This window comes from Oryctolagus cuniculus, chromosome 2 (assembly GCF_051225735.1).
Source record: "Oryctolagus cuniculus isolate XC-2025 breed Fujian yellow rabbit chromosome 2, ASM5122573v1, whole genome shotgun sequence".
Lineage (NCBI taxonomy): Eukaryota > Metazoa > Chordata > Mammalia > Lagomorpha > Leporidae > Oryctolagus > Oryctolagus cuniculus.
Genome location: NC_142868.1, coordinates 140,376,561 through 140,396,735, shown reverse-complemented (window position 1 = coordinate 140,396,735; position 20,175 = coordinate 140,376,561). Strand labels below are relative to the sequence as shown.

The 20,175-nt window shown below is 39.5% G+C and overlaps 1 protein-coding gene across 6 annotated transcripts in view; it reads left to right on the top strand.

The window, feature by feature from the left end:
* ETAA1 (ETAA1 activator of ATR kinase) overlaps positions 1 to 20,175 on the top strand; it is a 61,924-nt gene that overhangs the window by 14,888 nt on the left and 26,861 nt on the right. For 4 of the 6 annotated variants that reach the window (XR_016229318.1, XR_011386606.2, XM_089326359.1 and 1 more), the window contains one exon: positions 1,473 to 1,497. The exons of the other annotated variants lie outside the window; for them this stretch is intronic. Coding sequence is in view for 2 of the 4 variants with exons in the window: in XM_070069032.2 (XP_069925133.2) it covers positions 1,473 to 1,493 (21 nt within the window). In the remaining 2 variants the exon portion in view is untranslated. The remainder of the gene's footprint in view (positions 1 to 1,472; positions 1,498 to 20,175) is intronic. 6 annotated transcript variants of the gene reach the window in all.

Below are 20,175 nucleotides of genomic sequence, written 5' to 3'. Positions count from 1 at the left end.
AGATATGGGTTAGATATGTAAGTAATATGAATCAATTTAGAACTGGCAGAAACTAGATATCATTTGGTGCAACTGTTTTATTATACAGGTGAAATAGTACTGTTATTTTCAAAGTTATAAAAAGCTTCTCTGCATCAAAATGATTTCTTTGGACATCTAGACAGTCTACTATTTTTTTTTTTTTTTTTTTTTTTTTTTTTGGACAGGCAGAGTGGATAGTGAGAGAGAGACAGGGAGAAAGGTCTTCCTTTGCCGTTGGTTCACCCTCCAATGGCCGCTGTGGCCGGCGCACTGCGCTGATCCAAAGCCAGGAGCCAGGTGCTTCTCCTGGTCTCCCATGGGGTGCAGGGCCCAAGTACTTGGGCCATCCTCCACTGCACTCCCTGGCCACAGCAGAGAGCTGGCCTGGAAGAGGGGCAACCGGGACAGAATCCGGCGCCCTGACAGGGACTAGAACCCGGTGTGCCGGCGCCACAAGGCGGAGGATTAGCCTAGTGAGTCGTGGCGCCGGCCAGTAGCTGTCTTTTAAAAAATACTTTCATATATTTTCGTATTATTTGAAAGGCAGAGAGAGATGAGAGCGAAGGAGAAGAGAGAGATCGTCCACAGCAGAGAGCTGGACTGCAAGAGGAGCAACCGGGACAGAATCCAGCGCCCCAACTGGGACTAGAACCCGGGGTGCCAGCGCCGCAGGTGGAGGATTAGCCAAGTGAGCCGCGGCGCCGGCCGACAGTCTACTATTTGCTTCAGATTATTAGTATGCTAAATAACTTGTTTGAGGGAGCATTAACTATTTTGTAGAATAAAACAAAAAATTAAAAATTAAAAGCACATTAAGTACTATATAATAATAATGCTCATTTTTCCTTTTTTTAAAAAAATCTTCCCAGGATACAAAAATGAGACTTTTCTTTCTGATTTTCCTGTCATTATTCAGTTTCCTCCTCTGTTAATTTATTTACTGTATTGATTTGCAAAATAATTTGAGTTCTCCCCTAAAGGCCCATGTGTAAAGTCTTAATCTCAAAACTATTATGTTAATGGATTAAGAATGGAACTTAATTGAACTATGGTTTCAATGGTAGTCTCTTATAAAGTTTGTGATAAGATTAGGTTTTAGAGTAGAGGCCCTATAATCAAATCATTGTGGCATAGTAAGGATTGAAACAATGGCATGAAGGAAAACTGTGCTCACCTTGTCTCTCTGCTTCATGACTTGCCATTTGATCTTTCCTTTACTTGTATTCAGTCAGCTACCACCCTCACCAGAGGCTAGATCAGTGGAGCCAGTAATCTGGAGTTGTGAACCTTCAAAAGTATAAACCTTAAGTAAACCTGCCTACCTAAGTAGTTCCTCTCAGATATGTTAGATAAAGCAATGAAAGGCTGACAAATATACTCACTTTACTAATGTTTTCTTCTCTATTATTTTTCCCTTGTTACCTGTTTGGAATTTGCTGATCCTGTAATAGAAGTCTAACCAGAGGACATAAGGAAGTAAGGATGCTTTATTCCACCTAAATGGCTTTAGGAAACTTAAGAAAATTTATAGATATGAAACACTGTTGTATGGTGTTAACCACTATTCAGTGTCTTAGAGCTATGATAATATAGTGGTTATTGTTTATGTGGTCTATATGATTTTGTGAATGGTATTTTCATACATTCACATTTTGGGTAACCTGTATTGTGCAAGAATACATTATAACGCAAGTAAATACAAGTAAGTTTATATAAGAAAATGAAGAGCTGAGTTATCTTTTTCTGAAGTGCCTTCACTATCTTCTGATTCCACTTTGGATGTCTATCTTTGCTTAAGCTCTTCTCTGCTTACCACTTGTTTTCTTTAGAGTGCTTTTAGCCTATCTGTCTGTTCATTTGGAATTGGCCTTATGACTTTGTTTCTTTGAAAGTCATACTTGACCATCATCACTGTAACTGATTTCTCTCTGGTCATGATGGTACTTATTTCTTAGATCTTTCATGGGCCATTCTTTAAATGCCTTATGTAACATTCAGTTATATATGTCTTATATAGTATTTTACAGCTTATAGTTTTGTGCTGTTTTCTTAAGTCTGCCATATTCTCATATAGCTTGTAGTGTTACTTACATATTTTTCTCTAAGTGACTCATTTCTCTTTAAAAGGAAGTTTTATAGCTCTTGGATGGTGGGGGATAGAGTAGCCCAGCTCATGTGAAGCTGATCATGATTGTCTTTCCAAGATAGCTCCTGTTCATCACTTTCCTCTCCTATTCTAATTCATCTTACTTTAGCCAGTGTTGGAAATAGTAGATGTTGAGTAGCCTATGACTGAGCAGGCAGAGGATGGCCTGCATAGTTTTGCTAGCTTGGCTCTTTCCAGAAGTCTATAGGGAATCTATCTCCACAGGGAAATGGGGCAACTGGTAGGCCTGACAGCTCTCTTCCAGCTCAAGTTCTGCTGCTGTTTATACATCTGAGAAAGACTGATCACAGTAATGCCATTATTTCAGCAAAGAGACTATTGCAGAGTAAAGCCTATCTCTCCTTACTTTTTTCCTAATGTCAACAGGCTACTATGATTTCAGGAATAATTGGGTTACTTACTACAAAATCAGTTGTATATATGTAAATATGTAACACATCATGGGAAATACTACCTTATATCATTATACACTACCCTGTTAAAACCAACTTTTAAATTGGAGCAGAGATATTTTACTTATCTCTGTCTACCTGACTTAGAAATATTCATTGGCTACCTACTAAATGTTGAACAAATTTAGAAAGATTCTGGTGGCAGGGATGCTGTGTTGCCCCCACCTGAGGCTATTTGGTTTCAAATATCTTAGCTTTATTGAAGGTTAGAAAATCTTTTTAGGAACAATTTAAATTTGTCCAGCACTGATTGGTGTAGGCAATAATTTATAATCTGATCATGCTGTTCAATTATTACCCTGTACGTTCACTTGCGGAATTCAAAACCAGAACAGCAGGGTTGGCCTTTTCCTTCTCTTAGACTTCATAAATGACTGTGTAGATAAAAGTGAGATTTTAAGGAAAAAGTGCTGTTTATAATACCTTCCAAAACATGAAGTGCTAAGGGGTAAATAAAAAAAAAAAAAAAAAGCTGGAAAAAAGCAGTACACTGAAAACTATAGAACATTGCTGAGAGAATTTTTTTATTATTATTATCTGACAGGTAGAGTTATAGACAGTGAGAGAAAGAGAGAGGGACAGTGAGAAAGGTCTTCCTTCTGTTGGTTCACCCCCCAAATGGCTGCTATGGCCGGCACTGTGCCGATCCAAAGCCGGGAGCCAGGTGCTTCCTCCTGGTCTCCCACGTGGGTGCAGGGCCCAAGCACTTGGGCCATCCTCCACTGCCTTCTCAGGCCACAGCAGAGAGCTGGACTGGAAGAGGAGCAACCAGAACTAGAACCTGGCGCCCATATAGGATGCCAGCGCCACAGGCAGAGGATTAACCAAGTGAGCCACGGCGCCGGCCCCAAGAGAAAATTTTAAAAACCCAAATAAATGAAGAGATTCAGAAGTCTCAATATTGTTAAGATGTTTTCCCTAAGTTACTCTAAGATCCAATACAATCCAAATCATACCAGCTATTTTAAAAATAGAAAATGACCAAAGCATTTTAAAATTCACATGGAAATGGAAAGGACCTAGAATTTCCAAAACAACCAGAAAATTAATAAATTTGAAGGCAAACAATATCTGATTGTAAGACTTGTTATAAAAGTGTAGAAATTAAGACAGTGGCATAAATAGATGAGTGAAACAGATGTTTTTTTTAAAGATTCATTTATTTATTTGAAAGTCAGAGTTACACAGAGAGAGGAGAGGCAGAGAGAGAGAGGTCTTCTGTCCCATGGTTCACTCCTGCAATGGCTGCAATGGCCGGAGCTGCACTGATCAGGAACCAGGAGCTTCTTCCGGGTCTCTCATGTGGGTTCAGGGGCCCAAGGACTTGGGCCATCTTCTACTGCTTTGCCAGGCCATAGCAGAGAGCTGGATTGGAAGAGAAGCAGCCGGGACTAGAACTGGCGCCCATATGGGATGCCAGCATTTCAGGCCAGGGCATTAACCTGCTGCTCCACAGCGCTGGCCCCAAAACAGATTTATAAATAAACACAAATGTGTACACTCCTTACTTTTCAAAGTTGTGCCTTTGTAATTCAATAGAGGATCTTCAGGGGAAAAAAAAAATGTGCTGTAAAAATTGACATCTGTATGGGATAAACCAGAAACGTTAATATCTTACAAAAGCCAAAAAGGGCTAACAAAATTTGAAGTGATTAATCTATGAGAAAACAAAACTGTTGTGACCTTGAATTCACAATTTTTAAAAATTTTAAGGTACAACACCAAAAGAAATCCATAAAACAACAAATTGATGAACAAGACTTTTATCAAAATTAAGATGACTGGTCTTCAAAACATATTTTTAAGATCTAAAAAAAGGATCCAAAATTCAGTCAATGAGGGAAAGAAATCTACAAATGGTACTGGGACAACTAGTTAGGCACAGGCAAAAGAATTAAGTTGTACCCCCACATCACACCATATACAAAAGATTAAAATGCATCATAGAACTAAATTCATGGAGCTCAAGCTGTGACATAGTAGCCTAAGCCTCCGCTTGCGGCGCTGGCATCCCATATAGGCACCTGTTTGTGTCCTGGCTGCTCCTTTTCCAATCCAGCTCTCTGGTTATGGCCTGAGAAGGCAGTAGAAAATGGGCCAAGTGCTTGGGTTCCTGCACCCATGTGGGAGACCCAAAAGAAGTTCCTGGCACCTGGCTTCAGATTGGCTCAGCTCCAGCTGTTGTGGCCATTTTGGGGAGTGAACCAGCAGATGGAAGATCTTTCTGTCTGTCTCTCCCTCTCAAATAATTCTCAAATAAATTATTTAAAAACAGGAATTTTTTTAAAAAAAGTGAATTCAAGAGCTAAAACTTCAAACTCTTTTTTAAAAACTTAGAATAAATCTTCAGGCCTTATGTGGTCTGTTTCTGGTTTAGGTGACCCAAGAGTCTGTATACTTGGAGGTGTGGTCCTTCAGGGCAATAGTATTCATAGATGGTGTGGATCTTCAGAAGTGGGGCCTTGAGGGAGGTAATTAGGTCATTGAGGGTAATTAGGAATTACCTCCAAAAGAGATTTCTCATGGGACTAGCTAATTCTTGAGAGACAGTAGAATATACTTCAATTCCTGAGGAGTAGAACAGGAAAGTAAGCACAGGACCTTGCCTAGGAACTCAGTGTCAAGCCCACCATGGTCAAACCCAGCACAAGACAAAATCCAGCAGCCCTCACACTAGGCCAGCACTCACAGATGGAGTCTGTAGATCTGCATCCTGATGGGACATATTTGTGTCTTGCCTAGCATCACTAGCAGCCTTGCTGTGTGGGCCTGGGGTATACCCTGATTCTATACTGGTCCTTGCAGGTGTGACTTGGCATCAGCCTTGGAACCCAAGGGCTCCTTCATTACCTTTCCCCCAGCATCCAATTCTTAGAGAAACACTCTGTCCACTGGGGGTGAGAAAAGGAAACACACAACTTTGCCTGGAAACTCAGTTCCAGAACAGAACCAATACTGGGAGAATCCCAACAGGCCCTGTCTCTAGGCCTGGGGCCATAGGATGCAATCTTGAGACCTGTGACCTAAGCCTAAATGATGGCTAGTTAACAATAGCCTTGGACTGCAAGTGCACTATAGCATCAGGCCTGTGATGGTAGCATAGACCTTGCTCTTCCCTACATGGTACACTATTCTTAGCAGACTGTGGACTCTTGGATGTGACTTGGTACTGTGACATTGGTCATGGATTTCACACCACTTCTTCCCCCTATCCCAGGACCCCAGTGTAGAGTCATTGTCCACTTAGGGAAGAAGGAGGTAGGTACCAAGTCATTGCATGGGAGGCAGGGACCAATTCTTCCCCCAGAAGGCCCAGACACAAGCAGGATCCTGCAATGTCTGACCATACACTGGTGACTAATGATGAGAATCTGGGCTCACCCTGGCTTCAGGTTGAGACTTGTTTGGATGGACTATACTTTTTAGTCACTCTACCAGTTCCTTCTAAATAGCACACAAACTGCACATTTGGGATAAACTTGGTATGGGGACTCTGACAATGACAACACACTAACCACAGACTTGTGGCAAACCTAGACTTAGGGTGCCATCTAGTGCTGAAATACTCAACATAGACTCAGAGAAAATAGTATGCTTAGAATTAATAGGAACAGCACAAAACAAAGCCAGATTAATGGAATTTAATGGGAATGAATATCTAATCCTTTATTGCAGTTGTCATATGGAAATGATCATCAAGGACTTGAGAACAGTAACCTCATGTAATGGACAAAATAAGGTATAAGAAACTGACTGTAGAGCAACTGATATGTGCAAACTCTTGGACAGAGAATTCAGAATAACTTTACAGAATATTCAATGAGCTTCAGGAAAACAAAGGGAAGCCAGTCAGTACTCTATCAGAGAAACTTGATAGTTTGAAGTCATTTTAAAAATAAAAAATCCTAAAGTTGAAAAGTACAATAATTGAAGTTAAAGGTGTGATGAAAGTGATCATTAACAAAGTAGATCAAACAGAAAAATATATCTGAACTCAAATAATATTTGAAAAACAGGAGATAAAAGAGAAAGGGAAAAGAATTAAGGCTTATGGGAACTTTGAAGCAATATTAAAAGCAAATATTCTGTTATTGGGGTTCAAGATCCAAAACCCCCTCATGGTAGAAATTCTGAACAAACTAAGTAGAGAGGAAACATGCCTCAACATAATAAAGGCTGTATATTACAAACTTTAATAATTTACATCACAGTAAATGGGGAAAAGTTGGAGGCTTTCTCTGTGAGAGAACAAGACCAGGATGCCCACTTTTACTTAACATAGTAGTATAAGTCATAGCCAGAGCCATCAGATGAGAAAGAAAAGGCAACTGAATTGGGAAGGGAAGGAGGAAATCAAATCATCACTGTTTACAGATGATATGATCTTATATAGAAAAGCCTAGAGCCAGCTCTGCGGCTCAATAGGCTAATCCTCCGCCAGGTTCTAGTCCCTGTTGGGGCACTACATTCTGTCCCGGTTGCCCCTCTTCCAGGCCAGCTCTCTGCTATGGCCCAGGAGTGCAGTGGAGGATGGCCCAAGTGCTTGGGCCCTGCACCCCATGAGAGACCAGGAGAAGCACCTGGCTCCTGGCTTTGGACCAGCGCAGTGCGCCAGCCGCGGCGGCCATTGGAGGGTGAACCAACGGCAAAGGAAGACCTTTCTCTCTGTCTCTCTCACTGTCCACTCTGCCTGTAAAAAAAAAAAAAAAGGCCTAGAGATAAGGCCAGCGCTGTGGTGCAGCAGGTTAATGCCCTGGCCTGAGGTGCCAGCATCCCATATGGACACTGATTCTGGTCCTAGCTGCTCTTCTTCCAATCCACCTCTCTGCTATGGCCTGGGAGAGCAGTAGAAGATGGCCCAAGTGCTTGGGCCTCTGCACCCACGTGGGAGACCCGGAAGAAACTCCTGGCTCCTGGCTTCATATCAGCACAGCTCCAGCCTTGCGGCCATCTGGGGAGTGAACCAGTGGATGGAAGACCTTCTCTCTGTCTCTACCTCTCTTTGTAACACTGTCTTTCAAATAGATAAAATAAATCTTAAAAAAAAAAAAATCTAGAGATTCTTCCAAGAATAATAGAATTGACAAGTACAGCAAAATTGTGGAATAAAAAGCACACAAAACTTGATATTTTTGTAGTTGATGGTGAATTACCTGAAAGGGAAATCAAGAAAGCAATCCCATTTACAGTAGCTACCAATAGATAAGTAAAATACCTGTGAATAAATTTAATCAAAGTTGTGAAGGGTCTGTGCAATGAATACTGTAAAACAGAAGAAAGAAACTAAAAGAGGACACAAAAATTTGGAGGATATCATAAATTGGATGAGTCAATATTGCTAATATGTCTATACTGCCCCCAAATGATTTATATATTCTACCAAATACCAATAAAATTGTTCAGAGAACTAGAAAAAGCAGTCTTAAACTTCTTAGGGAACCACAAAAGCTAAGCAATCCTTTTTTTAAATTACAGTTTTATTTATTTATTTGAAAGGCAAAGTAACAGAAAGGGAGAGTCAGAGAAAAGTGAGATCATCCATCCAGTGGTTCACTCCCCCAAATGCCTGCAATAGCCCAGCTGAAGCCCCAAACTGGCTCTTTATAAGGGTGGCAGGAATCCAAGTTCCTGGACCATTATTTGCTGTCTCCCAGGCACAATATCAGGAATCTGGCTCAGAAACAGAGATGGGATTTAATCATAGACACTCCAATATTGGATGTGAGCATCCCAAGCTTGGTTTAACCTGCTGTATCACAATGCCCACCTGCAGAATCATCTAGGGCAAAAAAGAACAGATTATAAGGCATTATGCTACCTGACTTCAAAATATGAATATACTGTAAAGTTACAGTAATTAAAACACTATGGTACTAACATAAAATCAGATGTATAGACAGGTAGAACAGAACAGAGACCTAGAAGTGAACTATACATTGCACCAACAGCCAACTATATATCTCACAAAGGTGCTAAGAACATGAATTGGAGAAAGGACAACATGTTCAATAAATGGTGCTGAGAAAATTGGATAATCACTTGCAAAAGAATGACACTGACCTCTGTCTCTCACCATATTAAAAAAACAAACACAAAATGGATTTAAAGACTTAAATACAAATTCTGAAACTGAAACTCTTAGAAGAAAGCATGGAGAAAATGCTTCAAGAGATTACAATAGACAAGGATTTTTTTTTCATAAGACCCCACAAATAAACAAAAGCAAAAATAGACAAATAAGATTCTATGAAAACAAAAATATTTTGCATGGCAAAGAAAACAATCAACAGAGAGACAACTAAGAATAGGAGAAAGTATTTGAAAACTGTATATCTCACAAAGGCTATGTATCCAGAACATAAAAGGAAACTACTCAGTAGCAAAATAATAATATGCTTTTTTGTTGTTGTTTTTATTTTTGACAGGCAGAGTTAGACAGAGAGAGAGAGAGAGAAAGGTCTTCCTTCCGTTGGCTCACCCCACAAATGGCCGCTACAGCCGGCATGCTTCGCCGATCCGAAGCCAGGAGCCAGGTGCTTCCTCCTGGTCTCCCATGCAGGTGCAGGGCCCAAGCACTTGGGCCATCCTCCACAGCACTCCCGGGCCACAGCAGAGAGCTGGACTGGGAGAGGAGCAACCGGGACAGAATCTGGTGCCCCGACTGGGACTAGAACCCGGTGTGCTGGCGCCACAGGCAAAGGATTAGCCTAGTGAGCTGTGGTGCCGGCCCATAATATGCTTTTAAAAAAGATTTATTTAAGGTCGGCGCCACGGCTCACTAGGCTAATCCTCTACCTGCGGCTCTGGTACTCTGGGTTCTAGTCCCGGTTGGGGTGCCGGTTCTGTCCTGGTTGCTTCTCTTCCAGTCCAGCTCTCTGCTGTGGCCCGGGAGGGCAGTGCAGGATGGCCCAGGTTCTTGGGAACCTGCACCTGCATGGGAGACCGGGGGGAGGCACCTGGCTCCTGGCTTCAGATCGGCGAAGTGCGCCGGCCGTAGCAGCCATTTGGGTGAACCTTCGGCAAGGGAAGACCTTTCTGTTTGTCTCTCTCTCCCACTAACTCTGCCTGTCCAAAAAAAAAAAAAAAAAAAGATTTATTTAAAAGGCAGAGAGACAGAGATATCCCATCTGGTGGTTCACTCCCCAAATTACTACAATGACCAGGGCTGTGTCAGGCTGAAGCCAGGATCCTGGAACTTCCATCTCTTTGACATATGAGAGGCAAAGACCCAAACAGTTGGGCCATACTCCACTGATTTCCCTGGCACATTATCAGGACTCAAACCACACTCAAGTATGGATATGGGATGCCGGTGTAGCAAGCTGTAGCTTATCCTACTTTGCAACAACATTGGCTATAGTTATCTGATTTTAAAATTGGCAATAATTCTATTGGACATTTCTCAAAAGAAGACATACATATGGCCAACAGATATATGATTAAATGTTCAACATCACTAACATCAGGTAAATGCAAATCAAAATCACAATGACATTACCTCAGAAAAGTCAAAATGGTTATTTATCCAAAGGACAACAAAATAAGTTCTGGTGAGGATGTGGAGAAAAGGGAAGCTTTGCACACTGTTGATGGTAATGTAAACTAGTACAGACATCAGTGGAAACAGTGCTGAGATGCCTCAAACAATTAAAATTAGAACTATTGTATGATCCAGTGGTCCCTCTTCTGGTCATGTGTCCAGAGGAAACAAAAACATGTGAAAGAAATATTTGCATTCTCATATACTATTCACAATAGCAAAGAAATGGACATAATCTTAAATGTCCATAAACTGATGAATGGATAATGATGGAACACTACTCAACCATAAAAAGGATGAAATTTTGAAATTTGTGACAACATCAATGGAAATGGAAGCTGCCGTGTTAAATAAAATAAGCCAGGAACTGATGCACCCTACCACTCTCCTTCCTTATCTATTTCCTTTTTTGTAGTTTTTGAGATAACATATTTTAAATTTACAGTACAGTTAAAAAAGGCTTAATGCTTTGACAAATAAGAAGTTTAACAAATAAAAAGCAAAAAGACCCTAGTTTAGTGGAAATATAGACAATGGTGATAAACAATAATTGAATGAAAAAAATGACCCTTTCACCCATATACAGTCCATTTTAAAGTAATCACAGATAATTAACACTATAGAAATATAACATTCTTAACCACTGGTTTCACAAAGATATAAAACAAAGTTTTACAAAATTATATTTGCAGCAATAGTGATACACATAGACAATTCTCTCATTTTTCTTTTCTTTTTAATTTCAGCTCCCACATGTAAGGGAGAATATGAAGTATTTAAGTTTCTGGGTCTGGCTTATTCACTCCACATGATGTACTCAAGTTGCACCCATTTTGTTGTAAATGGTAGAATTTCATTCTTTTATTTATAGCTGAATAATATTCCATTGTGTATATATACTACATTTTCTTTATCAATTCATCTGATGATGGACATCTTGGTTGTTTCTAAATTTTGGTGGCGGGGAGTGGGGGAGAGGTGGAATGAGGGAAGGAGGAAGGGAATATCATTACGTTCTTAGAATTGTGTCTACAAAGCACATTGAATCCGTTAAAAACTAATTAAAATTTAAAAATAACATCTAGAATGGATTTCTAATATTTTCACCATGAGGAAATAGTAAGTATTTGAGGAGACATTTATACTTACCTTAATTTGAACATTCTACAAGATTTACATAATACCAAAATATCATGTGGTATGTGCCATAAATATACACTATTTTTATGTGTCAGTTAAAAAAATTTTTTTAGGAAAAAATTACTTGCAATGTAGAATCTGAAGCCAAATCAGGGAGCTTCTTATATTATGGTACACTAAAACCAACTGGAATATGCTATAATTTGATCTTTTATGCATGAAAAGTAGCATCATGATCATTTGAAAAATACTGAGTTTTCAGATCTTCCTCATGTTGATTGAAATATTTTATTATATAATCACCTTTCTACACTATCATTATCAATTTCAAAAATCTTTAATGTGCTGATAACTTTCAAATTCACTGTGGCTTGTACATATTTTATAAAATTGTAATCTTTGCATTAAACTGCATTTTATGCCTGGCAAAAATAATGCCCGTTGTTTTCATGTGGTTAACTTTGCTCATTTTTCAGAAAACTCCTGCCAAACACCCAACTCTGAATAACTCTACTTTGTCATCCATGTTTTAGGTAAAACTGTTATCCCATGTAAAAACATATCAAACTAATTCAGGTTATACCAAGTACTGCTCCAAGAGACAACCATTTCACTTTGATATGCAGCAGAAGGGCTTTGTGTGTACTTACCATTTGGTTTCACACAATATCCAAAGGACATATTCTGAAGAGTTGAAATTTTAAGGAATGGCTGTTTTGCTTAGTGGTTAAGACTCTGTTAAGATGTACACATCTCACATCAGAGTGCCTGAGTTCAACTCATGGTTGGATTCCTGACTCCAGCTTCCTGCTAATGCAGACCTTGGGAGGCAGCAGTGATGGCTCAAGTAACTGGGTTCCTGCCGCCTATGTGGGAGACGGATTGTGTTGCCAGCTCCTGGCTTCAGTGTGGCTCAACTGTAGTCATTATGGGCATTTGGGACATAAACCTGCAGATGAGAGTGGTGTGTCTCCCTCTCAAAGAAAGTTTTTGTACATCTTTGTTTTAAGTGCAAGTGAATGACAGTGAAGAATATAATGAATACCTGTCCATTTTGTTGCTATTTTTGATTTGTATGCAATGTCAGTAATTGTACTTTCTATGACTTTTGAACCACTAGTAGGTTTTTTTTTTTTTTTTTTTACAGGCAGAGTGGACAGTGAGAGAGAGGGAAAGGTCTTCCTTTGCCGTTGGTTCACCCTCCAATGGCCACCGCGGCCGGTGCGATGCAGTCCGCGCACCATGCTGATCCAATGGCAGGAGCCAGGTACTTATCCTGGTCTCCCATGGGGTGCAGGGCCCAAGCACTTGGGCCATCCTCCACTGCACTCCTGGGCTACAGCGGAGAGCTGGCCTGGAAAAGGGGCAACCGGGACAGAATCCGGCACCCCAACTGGGACTAGAACCCGGTGTACCGGCGCTGCAAGGCGGAGGATTAGCCTAGTGAGCCGCAGCGCCAGCCCACTAGTAGTTTTACCTACTATTGGTTTTGAACCACTAGTGTAAATGTTAACACAGTGAAAAGGGCAAATAATATTATAGTGGTATTATACATATACAAATAGTTTTGACCTTGCAGTTTCTCTAAAAAAGTTTCTTGGAAACTTCTAGGGGGTCTGAAGACTACAATTTGAGAACCGTTGCTAAAGAATATACTGTTCAACAATTAGAAGCATCAGACCAGAATTCCTACATTGAACAGTATGAATTAAGGATGGTTATAAGGAGATCTATAATAGGATACAATATGGAAAAGTTAAAGATATTGCAACGAATACATTTTAGAAAATCCTTATCAAAAATTAGAATGATTGCTACTGACACTGAGGAACATTGTTTCTTCTCAGTAAAGAGGAATTGCTGGGTCAGTTTTTATATTCTTACTCTATCAGGCCAATTACAGATTTTTGCAGTGCTATCTAAGGACTACTGAAATAGTTGTAGTTGTTCCTAAGGACTGATGAGAATATAGCTATATAAATGAATATGTGAGAACAAGGGGGGAAAAGGTAAAGAAAAATTAAGAAATAAGACATGAACAAGTGGAAAATAAGCCATGGGGATGTCAATCCAAACAAAATTCCCAACTTCACACTTAACCTATATGCTTCTCTAGAGTGGTGATAATAGTGGAATATAATTTACTTTTATTTAGCTGTTTGCTGTTACTATTTTGAAATGTGAGAGATATTTGGCCAGTTCAGTCTTTCTGAGTACAGTCTCGGGATCTATTGCTTTATAGTGTCCACTCAAATTTCCCTTCTGAGCAGAGTTATTTCTAGTGCTGGCTTACTTTGAATGGCTATTCTTTGTCACATAATGGAAAAATCCTAGAATATCTTTCCTTATTAGATACCATAGTTCATATTTACAGCAAACTCTACTGAATGGTGGTGGATGAAAAACAGGAAATACTGTCTCCAAACGTCATGATTAAGAGAAAGTGAACATCTAGATGTTTCTAATGAATGATATGAAGCTGTGAAACTATGCACTTTCATTTTTTATTAATAATTTTTTCAGGAATACAAATTTCGTTAGTACAACTTTAGGAATATATTTATTTTTCTCACTGTACTCACCCTCCCACCTATACTCCCACCCATCCTCCTCCTTCCTCTCCCCTTCCCAGTCCCATTCTGCATTAAAATTCATTTTCAATTAATTTTGTACACAGTAGACCAACTCTATGCTAAGTAAAGATTTCAACAACTTGCACACACACACACACAAAAGAAAACTGAGAACTAGCTTACCTTTTCCACCACATCCTCACAGCATTTGTTGTTTGTTGATTTCTGTATGAAAGCCATCTAACTGGGGTGACGTGAAACCTCATTGTGGGTTTTTTTTTTTATTTTTTTAAACTTTTATTTAATGAATATAAATTTCCAAAGTACGACTTATGGATTACAATGGCTTCCCCCACATACCGTCCTTCCCACCCACAACCCTCCCCTTTCCCACTCCCTCTCCCCTTCCATTCACATCAAGATTCATTTTCGATTATCTTAATATACAGAAGATCAGCTTAGTATACATCAAGTATGGATTTCAACAGTTTGCTCCCACACAGAAACATAAAGTGAAAAATAATAGATGATTCTTTTTTAAATGATGATGAAATCAGAGCAGACCTATTGTCATGTTTAATCCCAGTGAGAGTCAAGTTGGGAATTGATAATTTCTTTTTTTTTTTTTTTTTTTTTTTTTTTTACAGAGGATCAGTTTAGTATGCATTAAGTAAGGATTTCAACAGTTTGCACCCCCATAGAAACACAAAGTGAAATATATTGTTTGAGTATTCGCTATAGCATTAAATCTCAATGTACAGCACATTAAGGATAGAGATCCTACACGAGGAGTAAGTGCACAGTGACTCCTGTTGTTGACTTTACAAATTGACACTCCTGTCTATGGCATCAGTAATCTCCCTATGCTCCAGTCATGAGTTTCCAAGGCTATGGAAGCCCTCTGAGTTCTCCGACTCTTATCTTGTTTAGACAAGGTCATAGTCAAAGTGGAGGTTCTCTCCTCCCTTCAGAGAAAGGCACCTCCTTCTTTGATGACCTGTTCTTTCCACTGGGATCTCACTTGCAGAGATCTTTTGCCAGAGTGTCTTGGCTTTCCATGCTTGAAATACTCTCATGAGCTTTTCAGCCAGCTCCGAATGCCTTTAGGGCTGATTCTGAGGCCAGAGTGCTATTTAGGACATCTGCCATTCTATGAGTCTGCTGAGTATCTCACTTCCATGTTGGATCACTCTCCCCTTTATTTACTCCATTGGTTAGCGTTAGCAGGTACTAGACTTGTCTATGTGCTCCCTTTGACTCCCAGTCCCTCCACCATGACCAACTGTGAACTGAAACTGATCACCTGGAACAGTGAGATGGCATTGGTACATGCCACCTCGATGGGATTGAATTGGAATCCCCTGGTATGCTTCCAACTCCACCACTTGGGGCAAGTCAGCCTGAGCATGTCCCAAATTATACATCTCTTCCCTCTCCCATTCCCACTCCCATGTTCAACAGGGATCACATTTCAGTTAATTTTCAACACTTAAGAATAACTGTGCATCAATTACAGAACTAAACCAGTCATATTAAGTAGAACAGATAAAAAAACTACTAAGAGGGATAATGTATTAAGTTGTTCATTAACAGTCAGGGCTATGCTGATCAAGCCACCATTTCCCATAGTGTCCACCTCACTCCAACAGGTTTCCCTCTTGGTGTTCAGTCAGTCGTCACCGATCAGGGAGAACATATGGTATTTGTCCCTTTGGGACTGGCTTATTTCACTCAGCATGATGTGTTCCAGATTCCTCCATTTTGTTGCAAATGACTGGATTTCGTTGTTTCTTACTGCGGTATAGTATTCTAAAGAGTACATATCCCATAATTTCTTTATCCAGTCTATCGTTGATGAGCATTTAGGTTGGTTCCAGGTCTTAGCTATTGTGAATTGAGCTGCAATAAACATTAGGGTGCAGACCTCTTTTTTTTGTTTGCCAATTTAAATTCCTTTGGGTAAATTCCAAGGAGTGGGATGGCTGGGTCGAACGGTAGGGTTATCTTCAGGTTTCTGAGGAATCTCCAGACTGACTTCCATAGTGGCTTCACCAGTTTGCATTCCCACCAACAGTGGGTTAGTGTCCCTTTTTCCCCACATCCTCGCCAGCATCTGTTGTTGGTAGATTTCTGCATGTGAGCCATTCTAACCGGGGTGAGGTGAAACCTCATTGTGGTTTTGATTTGCATTTCCCTGATTGCTAATGACCTTGAACATTTTTTCATGTGCCTGTTGGCCATTTGGATTTCCTCTTTTGAAAAATGTCTATTGAGGTCCTTGGCCCATCTCTTAAGTGGGTTGTTGGTTTTGTTTTTGTGGAGTTTCTTGAGCTCTTTGTAGAGTCTGGTTATTAACCCTTTATCTGTTGCATAGTTTGCAAATATTTTTTCCCATTCTGTCGGTTGTCTCTTCACTCTCCTGACTGTTTCTTTTGCAGTACAGAAACTTCTCAATTTGATGCAATCCCAATAGTTGATTTTGGCTTTGACTGCCTGTGCCTCCCGGGTCTTTTCCAGAAATTCTTTGCCTGTGCCAATATCTTGAAGGGTTTCTCCAATGTTCTCTAGTAACTTGATGGTGTCAGGTCGTAGATTTAGGTCTTTAATCCATGTTGAGTGGATTTTTGTGTAAGGTGTAAGGTAGGGGTCTTGCTTCATGATTCTGCACGTGGAAATCCAATTTTCCCAGCACCATTTATTGAATAGACTGTCCTTGCTCCAGGAATTGGTTTTAGATCCTTGATCAAATATAAGTTGGCTGTAGATGTTTGGGTTGATTTCTGGTGTTTCAATTCTGTTCCATTGGTCTATCCATCTGTTTCTGTACCAATACCATGCTGTTTTGATTACAACTGCCCTGTAGTATGTCCTGAAATCTGGTATTGTGATGCCTCCGGCTTTGTTTTTGTTGTACAAGATTGCTTTAGCTATTCGAGGTCTCTTGTGCCTCCATATGAATTTCAGCATCATTTTTTCCAGATCTGAGAAGAATGTCTTTGGTATCTTGATTGGTATTGCATTGAATCTGTAAATTGCTTTTGGGAGAATGGACATTTTGATGATATTGATTCTTCCAATCCATGAGCATGGAAGATTTTTCCATTTCTTGGTATCCTCTTCTATTTCTTTCTTTAAGGTTTTGTAATTTTCATCGTAGAGATCTTTAACGTCTTTGGTTAAGTTTATTCCAAGGTATTTGATTGTTTTTGTAGCTATTGTGAATGGGATTGATCTTAGAAGTTCTTCCTCAGCCATGGCATTGCCTGTGTATACAAAGGCTGTTGATTTTTGTGCATTGATTTTATACCCTGCTACTTTGCCAAACTCTTCTATGAGTTCCAATAGTCTCTTAGTAGACTTCTTTGGGTCCCCTAAATACAGAATCATGTCATCTGCAAAGAGGGATAGTTTGAGTTCTTCCTTCCCAATTTGTATCCCTTTAATTTCTTTTTCTTGCCTAATAGCTCTGGCTAGAACCTCCAGAACTATATTGAATAGCAGTGGTGAGAGTGGGCATCCCTGTCTGGTACCAGATCTCAGTGGAAATGCTTCCAACTTTTCCCCATTCAATAGGATGTTGGCTGTGGGTTTTTCATAGATTGCTTTGATTGTATTGAGGAATGTTCCTTCCAAACCCAGTTTGCTTAGAGTTTTCATCATGAACTGGTGTTGTATTTTATCAAATGCTTTCTCGGCATCTATTGAGATAATCATATGGTTTTTCTTCTGCAGTCTGTTAATGTGGTGTATCACATTGATTGTCTTGCGCACATTAAACCATCCCTGCATACCAGGGATAAATCCCACTTGGTCTGGGTGGATGATCTTTCTGATGTGTTGTTGCATTCTATTGGCGAGAATTTTATTGAGGATTTTTGCATCTATGTTCATCAGGGATATTGGTCTGTAATTCTCTTTCAGTGCTGCATCTTTCTCTGGCTTAGGAATTAAGGTGATGCTGGCTTCATAGAAGGAATTTGGGAGGACTCCCTCTTCTTCGATTGTTCTGAATAGTTTGAGAAGAATTGCAGTTAGTTCTTCTTTAAACGTCTGGTAGAATTCAGCAGTGAATCCATCTGGTCCTGGGCTTTTCTTTGTTGGGAGGGCCTTTATTACTGTTTCAATTTCTGTCTCAGTTATGGGTCTGTTTAGGTTTTTGATGTCTTCCTGGTTCAATTTAGGCAGGTTGCATGTGTCCAGGAATCTATGTTTTCTAATAACTTGATGGTGTCAGGTCATAGATTTAGATATTTAATCCATTTTGAGTGGATATTTTGTGTAAAGTGTAAGGTAGAGGTCTTGCTTCATACTTCTGTATGTGGAAATCCAGTTTTCCCAGAACCATTTATTGAAGAGACTGTCCTTGATCTAGGGATTGGTTTTAGCTCCTTGGTCAAATATATGTTGGTTGTAGATGTTTGGATTGATTTCTGGCATTTTTATTTTGTTCCGTTGGTCTATCCATCTGTTTTTGTACCAGTACCAGGATGTTTTGATTATAACTGCCTTGTATTATGTCTTTAAATCTGGTATTGTGATGACTCTGGCTTTTTTTTCATTGTATTAGATTGCTTTAGCTATGGGAGGTCTGCTGTGTTTCCAAATGAATTTCAGTATCATTTTTTCTATATCTGAGAAGAACATCTTAGGTATTTTGATTGGTATTGCACTGAATCTGTAAATTGCTTTCAGAAGAAAGGAGATTTTGATGCTATTGATTCTTCCAATCTATGAACATGAAAGATTTTTCCATTTTTTGTATATTCTTCTATTTCTTTATTTAATGTTTTGTAATTCTCATCATGGAGATATTTGACATCCTTTGTTAAATTTATTCCAAGGTATTTGATTTTTTTTGTAGCTTTGTGAATGGGATTGATCTTAGTAGCCCAATCTCAGCCTTGGCCTTGTCTGTGTATACAAAGGCTGTTGATTTTGCTGTATTCATTTTATATACTGCTATTTTACCAAACTCTGCTATGAGTTCCAATAGTCTCTTGGTATAGTCTTTTGGATCTCCTATATATAGAATCATGTCCTCTGCAAATAGGAATAGTTTGACTTCCTCCTTCCCAATTTGTATCCCTTTGATTTATTTTTCCTGCCTAATGGCTCTGGCTAAAACTTGCAGGACTATATTGAATAGCAATGGTGAGAATGGGCTTCCTTGTTTGGTACTGGATTTCAGTGGGAATACTTCCAACACTTCCTCATTCAACAGGACGCTGGCCATGAGTTTGTCATAAATTGCCTTGATTGTGTTGAGGGATGTTCCTTCTACACTCAATTTGCTTAGAGTTTTCATCATGAAGGGTGCTGTATTTTATCAAATGCTTTCTCTGCATCTTTTGAGATAATCATATGTTTTTTGTTCTGCAGTTTGTTAATGTGACGTATCACATAGATTGATTTGCTAATGTTGAACGATCCCTGCATACCAGGGATAAATCCCGCTTGGTCTGGGTGGATGATCTTTCTGATGTGTTGTTGGAATTGATTTTCTAGATTATTTGTTGAGGATTTTTGCATCTGTGTTCATCAGGGAAATTGGTCTGTAGTTTTCTTTCTCAGTTGCATCTTTTTCAGGTTTAGGGATTAAAGTGATGCTGGCTTCATAGAAAGAATTTGGGAGAATTCCCTCCCTTTCAATTGTTTTGAATAATTTGAGAAGAATTGGAGTTAGTTCTTTAAATGTCTGGTAGAATTCAGCAGTGAAGCCATCTGGTCCTGGGCTTTTCTTTGTTGGGAGAGTCTTTATTACTGATTCAATTTCCATCTTTGTTGTTGTCCGTTTAGGTTTTCTGTGTCTTCATGGCTTATTTTAGGTAGGTTGTATGTGTCTAGAAATCTATCCATTTCTTCTAGATTTCCCAATTTGTTAGCATACAGCTCTTTGTAGTAATTTTTGATGATTCTTTTTATTTCTGTGGTGTTTGTTGCTACATTTCCTTTTTCATCTCTAATTTTATCGATTGGGTTCTTCTTTTTTTGTTGTTAGTTGAGCCAATGGTGTATCAATTTTGTATATTCAAACAACCCTCTCTTCGTTTTGCTGATCTTCTGTATTTTTTATTTAATTTTGTTGATTTCTTCCTTAATTTTTTAAAAGATTTATTTACATATATACACAACCCAGGAACCCAGCACACAACAGCCTCAGCACCAGCTTTGGAGAGCAAGGTGATACCAGACTGCAGCAGCCCAAGCCTGGCAAAAAAGCTGTTGGGAGAGCCTGGCATGAATCCAGCTTGGAGCCCTGTGGAGAGACAGTGTACCTGCCAA